The following is a 6,140-nucleotide window of genomic DNA, read 5'->3' as shown; positions in this document are numbered from 1 at the left end:
AAAAAAGAGCAAAAGGTGAAGGGTATGGAATAAGGTCTTTGTTGGAATCAACATATTTTTATTTTGGCTTCCATGTGCTGTGATTCACCTTAATTAATCCAGGGTAAATTAGCAATTTACATTTAATTAAAATCTTTGTAAGTGACGTATGTGTGTGTGTGTGTGTGTGTGTGTGTGTGTGTGTGTGTGTGTGTGTGACATAAAGGATATGACTTTGCCCAGGTCATCAGACCATTTGGAGAGAATTTTGGATTGTTCAATGAAATCACTGGGATCATAATTTGTATTAACTTGCCATGAACATGATCATGAAGTAGGCATAATGGCAAAGTTAATAGAGCAGAGGGCTTTGAGAGCAGCAGATTTGGATTTGAATTGTCTCTGACAATTGTTGATTGCCTTTACCCTCCATTTCCTCATTCATAAAACTGGGAGTTCAATTACTAGATGGTATCTAAGGTCTCTCCCACCCCATACACCCATGATCCTATAAATATTCATCTATAGTTCAATACATGAGTTTTAGTTAAATGATGAGTAATTAGTTCCAAGAGCTGGGCTCAGTTACTACCATTATAAGTGCTAGAAAAAGACAGCGATTTGTGAGTGATCATTCACTATTTTTAGTGATAAGTCTTTGATGAGAAGTTGAAATATATGTTAGTCTTTCCAATAATATGAATGGTGCTAATGACATGGAATTAAGAAGAGTTTGAGAGTTGAGCTCCCACATTTATTTTCTATTATATCCTTGGTATGGACTTATTGGAATCTTTCTTGAGCTTTAGGGTAAGAGAATTTAAAATAGCCAGGATCACCAAAAGTGACTTGCAACAGAAGAAAATTTATTGAAATCAAAGCATAGAAAGACTAAGGTTTTTATTACTCTAAAAAAGTCAATATACCAAGAACAAGTGCAAAGGAAGAACAAAGAGACATTTCTGGAAACTTTTATTTTCAGGAGCAGAAGTGATTTCCTTGTGTAACTTTTGGTTGTTTTTAATTGTGTTTTTGGTTGACCAGACTGGAGATTTCACTGATATGGGGAAGTTCTTACAGAGAAACTTCTACCAATGAAGACTGGCACCTTTTCTGTAACTTCTGGTCTTAGAGTGCCACCCGAGGTATGTTATTTCACCTATGAAATTTTGCAAAGGGAAGTTCTTCATTCACCTGGGAGCCTTATGGTGCTTTGGAAGGCACCCTTTGTTCCATTGTAATGTTGCTTATCTTAGAGGATTTTTCTTCAACGGAGTGGACCTTCACAGAAAGGACTGGACCATTTGGATCTCTTTCCTCAACAACTGTTGTGACCACAGTACTTTGTGTTGAGTCTAGAAACAAACCAAACATGGCATTAGTTTTCATGTAGCTCATGCTCTAGTGAGGCCACCAGATCACAGGGAGTGGGGATGGATAGGAGAGGTGGGCCAATTTTTTTATCTGACCTTGGATAATTATATCCATTTGGGATAGGGTGTCTTTTGTCATTTATAAAAAATACATTGATTTAAATTGATGCTTATTTAGATGCAGGACTGACTTTTATACACTGACGGTTTCATTTTTGTTAGTAGATATTTAAAAGTGCAAAATAAAGTGCCAGAGTCCCACAACCTCTTACTTCAAGGGTCTTGTGGCCTCCCATGTGTACATACCTGAGCTAATGGAGAAAGATTCAAAAGGTGTTGTTAAGGCCCTTGGGACACAGAGCTATGGTCTCCCTTCAACTACTTTTTATGTGGTCGTGTACTCAAGGCCATTCACCAATTTCGTTGCCCTTTCCAGCATTCTCTCTAAGTTAACAATCTCTTTTCTAACCAGTAATTCTCAGAACTAAACAAAGAAGTGGTGTGAGCAGAGACCAGAGTGATGATTACCTCCTTATTCCTGAAAGCTATGCTTCTTTTCATGTGGCACAAGACCAAATTATCTCTTTCTGTCACCACATTGTGCTATTGACTGAATGGACTGCAGTCCATTGAAAACAGCAGATATTTTTTAGACCAACTATTGTCTAACCATACCTCCCTTATCTTATGCTTTTTAAGCTGACTTTGTTGAGCCCAAACATAAGACATTGCATTTCTACCCACTGCATTTCATCTTGTTAAGTACAACAGTCTAATCTATTCAGATCTTTTTTTTATCCTTTCTTTCATCTGATATGTTAGTTTTCCCTCCAACAGCTAACTCTATTTATATGTCTATGTTGTTTTCCCTCAAATTGTAAGTTTGTTGAGGTCAGAGACTATTTTGTTTCTGTCCCAGCACACAGCACAGTGCTTGGAACATAGTGGATGCTTAATAAGTGTTTGTGGATTGCGGCCTGGATCCCAGCCTTTTGGTGTTCATTGCATCCAAGATATTGGGCAGATCACATTACAACCTGTCACAAAAGTCTTCCCTAGGGACAAGTACAACACATGGAGAAAACCACCCAAGAATACCAGATCCTTCCAGCTGCACTGCTCTGCAGTGAGAAGTCTCACTTGGTTCTTTTGTTTTCCTTCCTTCCAGACAAATGACTCTATAATCATAATATAATATAAATATAATGTCTTACATGTGGGTTCAAAAAAGTCAGCCTAAAAAAGCACAAGATAAGGGAGGCATGGTTAGAAGACAGTTGATCTAAAAAGATCTTTGGATTTCAATATAATATATCTGTGCAATCCTGGGCAAGTCACTTAACCATCCTCAGCCTCAGATTCGTAATCTATTTAATGGGGATAGCCTCATAGGGCTGTGGTGAGGGTCAAATGAAATTATCTTTGTAAAGTGCTTTGCAAACCTTAAAGTATTATATAAATATTTATTCTTATTGTTTACAGACTAGCTTTTAACATCCCCTAGTCGGATGTTCTGGATCTCTCTGACTTAAAAACACTACAAAACCATTGCTCATAGGCAAACTGACATTAGGGCTATTGAATGGTCATTAAAAGTCAACAACTGCTGTCTCCCTGTCCCTACAGATCAATTGCTCAGCCTCTCTGATTATGGCATTTATAGGATTAAATAGCATTAGTGCTCTGTCAAAGATGGACCTTAGGTGATCTGGATTTGAGACAAAGAAAGATAACTTCTTTGGCATCTCATCCTGTTCCCCCAATCCTATGGTTTGTGCTTAAAAGATGTTGATATCAAACTTTGGAAATGATAAAGTCCTAGGGTAATAAGACTTTTATGTGAGTCGATGTTTTAGTATCTTTAGAATTTGGTCAAATTTGTTCTAACCAAATTCCCCTAAGTAGATGACAATGAGCCAGATCTATAATAATGACTTTACTACAATAATGTCTTCACTACATATGCAAATTTAGCAGGGGAAAAAATACCCTTTCCTGAATATATGAATCATTTATTTTAACAAGTACTTTGATGAGATCCACCTTGAATTTGGGCACATGGTTATCCCCAATCAAAGAAAACTTAAATACCTTTAACTTGATTTTCTGACTTTGTTGTTCCATAACCTTTTGTTTTCAGACATGCAGATTTGCAGGTTCTGTGAAGGAAAGAAGGTCATGTTCATTATTTCTTACATTAGGGAATCCAGAAACAAAGCTGGCAAGTAAGATGTCTATAGAAATTCCATTAGGATTTTTCCTACCGGCAACTTCTGTGGGGGACTTAATCAGTTTTTTAACAGGTAAACTGAATAACATAAGATCTTCTGTGACAAGAATGTTTATACTCAAAAATCATTGTTATTAGAACTAGAGTTCATGCCTCATTGGGTGGAGCAATAACTCAGCATGGCATAGTTGTAATTCCTTCATTTTGATCAGTCAGTTAAAAAATTGTTTGAAGCATAGTTCCTTACTCTTGGCAGAGACATGGGGAATTATGTGGGCATAATGTTGTATGGTCTCTGAATAAGTCATCTTTACCTAACAGCATCTCTTCCAAAGGAGGGTTACAAAGGAGGGTTTGCCACAAAGGAGGAGGTGCTGAGGGCTAAATCTGGAAATGACTATGATGCAAGAATACAAAACAGCAATAAAATGTATTAAAATATTTGTTGAGTGCATACCAGGCACTGTGGGAGAATAAAAAAGTATAAGACATGATACCAGCCCTCCAGGAAATTATAATCTATTTGGGAAGGCAAGACACACATACATAAAAAGATTACAATAAGGGAGCAGTGTTGGGATAGCAGAAACAGTTATGGATTTGTAGCTCTAGGACCAGGGTTCATATCCCAGCTCTGGTGGTAACTTAAAAGTTGTAGAAGCTACCTTGACCAAGGTGCTTCCTGACAGCCTTCAAGACAGTTCAAATTCTATAGGTCTTTCTTAGTCTCTCCTCCAGTCTCCTTTAGTACTAGAGCCTTCCCATCTAAGATTACTTTCCTTCTACTTTGTATAAGTTTTATGTACCTATTTATTTGCATGGTGTCTCCCTCAATAGAATGTAAATTCCTTGAAGGCAGGGATTGCTTTTGTCTTTCTTTGAATTCCAGGAGCTTCACACAGTGCATGGCATATACCAAGTTCTTAGTAAATGCTTGGTGATGTTTGGCTAATTCTCTAAAGTCCAATCTCTTCCTCTATAAGATGACATCTAAGGTTCCTTCTGGCTCTAAATCTGGGATCTTGAGATCCTAGTATAAGGAATTTGCCAAATGAATGAAGAGAGACCCAGATGTTGGAGGAAGGAGAGAGTACTGTGGGCTAATCAGGGAAGTTTTTAAAAGATTTAAGCCTTAAGGATTCCATTGGTCAATGGGTGACCACGAATAACTTATGGAATGCCTCTCATTCCTTATATTTTAAGGGGAAATAACACTGACCTACCAAAAAGAGTAGGTGGGTTGAGAAACCAGTAAAACAATAGTAGAATATAGAATTTGACATAAAAATGTAATACACAGCAGATCATTTAAAAAAAATCTTCCTTGTGACTGGGGTGGTTAAACTTTTTTATATTTTGTATTTGAATATCTTCAAAATGCATAAAAACTAATAAACCAAGGAAATTTGATTCTGCTACCAGCTTTTATTTTCCTAAATGTGATAGAAGCTTTTAATAAGTTCTTGGTATATACAAACATATGTATATGCGCATACATATACAGGGTGTTCCAAAAGTCTTAGAACAATTTTAAGCTCTTTAAGCTTAAAGTTATAATAAGAATTTTGAGACATCCTGAATATATACATATATAATAGATTATGTGATATGTTTTGCATATAAACACAAATATGTATTTGTGTCTTTGAATTCATGTATATTTACATAAATAGATTATATATGCACATGTGTTTTTACATATATGAATATTTATATAATGTATATGTGAAGATATTTATATTTACATAAATATACATAGCTGATAAGTATGATATCATGGGAGGACCACTAGATTTAGAATTGAAATAAAAGACCTGGGTTCAAATCCTGGTTACATTTTGCAATATACATATATAATAGATAATATTATATGTTATATATAAACACAAATATGTATTTGTGTCTGTATATTCATGTATATTTATATATATAGATCACATATAAATACAAATATTTACATATGTGAATATTTATATATGATGTATATATGAAAACACTTATATTTACAAAGATACAAATGGCTAATATATATGAGATATCATGGAAGGACCACTAGATGTGGATTTGGAATGAAAAGACTGGGTTCAAATCCTGGCTATGAGAACCTAAGAAAGTCACATTACCTTTCTTCCTCAGTTTCCTCAATGTAAATTATACCTGCACCACCTACTTCACAGATTTCTTGTGAGGATCAAATTAGATGAAGCGTTTTGTTAGTTGTAGTACTATATATATATATATATATATATATATGCCAACTATCAACATTGGCATCCTCTTTTGATTGGGATAACGCAATGGGAATAGAGGCTAGAGGGCCAATCCTGGAGTCAGGAAGACCTGGGCTTTAGCCCTACCTCTGACACTTTCTAGTTATAGAACCAGAAATGGATCCCTTGAAGTCTTAAAGCCTGCGCGGGGGGGGGGGGGGGGGGGGGGGGTGCCCAGGTACTTATTCTCTTAGATCATTTTGAGTAATAAATTATTTTTCTCTTGGTTGGGGTTGTTCAAAAAAAAAAAAAACCCCCAGATCCAAAAAATAGATGCCACACTAAAAA

General features: G+C 35.9%; 1 protein-coding gene across 2 annotated transcripts in view; it reads right to left on the bottom strand.

Annotated features, from left to right (window-relative positions):
- Positions 1–977: 977 nt before the first annotated feature.
- The window catches only part of LOC138150736 (keratin, type I cytoskeletal 26-like), a 13,071-nt gene continuing 7,908 nt past the window's right edge, over positions 978–6,140 (bottom strand). The window contains exons 7-8 of one of the 2 annotated variants that reach the window (XM_069074179.1): positions 3,444–3,511; positions 978–1,334 (exon numbers count right to left, since the gene is read on the bottom strand). In XM_069074179.1, coding sequence (XP_068930280.1) covers positions 1,183–1,334; positions 3,444–3,511 — 220 coding nt within the window. In that variant the 3' untranslated portion in view covers positions 978–1,182. Of the gene's footprint in view, positions 1,335–3,443; positions 3,516–6,140 lie in introns of both variants that reach the window. The other variant, XM_069074180.1, reaches the window with a different exon arrangement.

This window comes from Petaurus breviceps, unplaced genomic scaffold (assembly GCF_028583685.1).
Source record: "Petaurus breviceps papuanus isolate PSGF00001 unplaced genomic scaffold, PetGlider_PUasm1.0 90887, whole genome shotgun sequence".
Classification (NCBI taxonomy): Eukaryota; Metazoa; Chordata; class Mammalia; order Diprotodontia; family Petauridae; genus Petaurus; species Petaurus breviceps.
The sequence above is the reverse complement of the archived record's forward strand: the minus strand, read 5'-3'. Positions and strand labels throughout refer to the sequence as shown.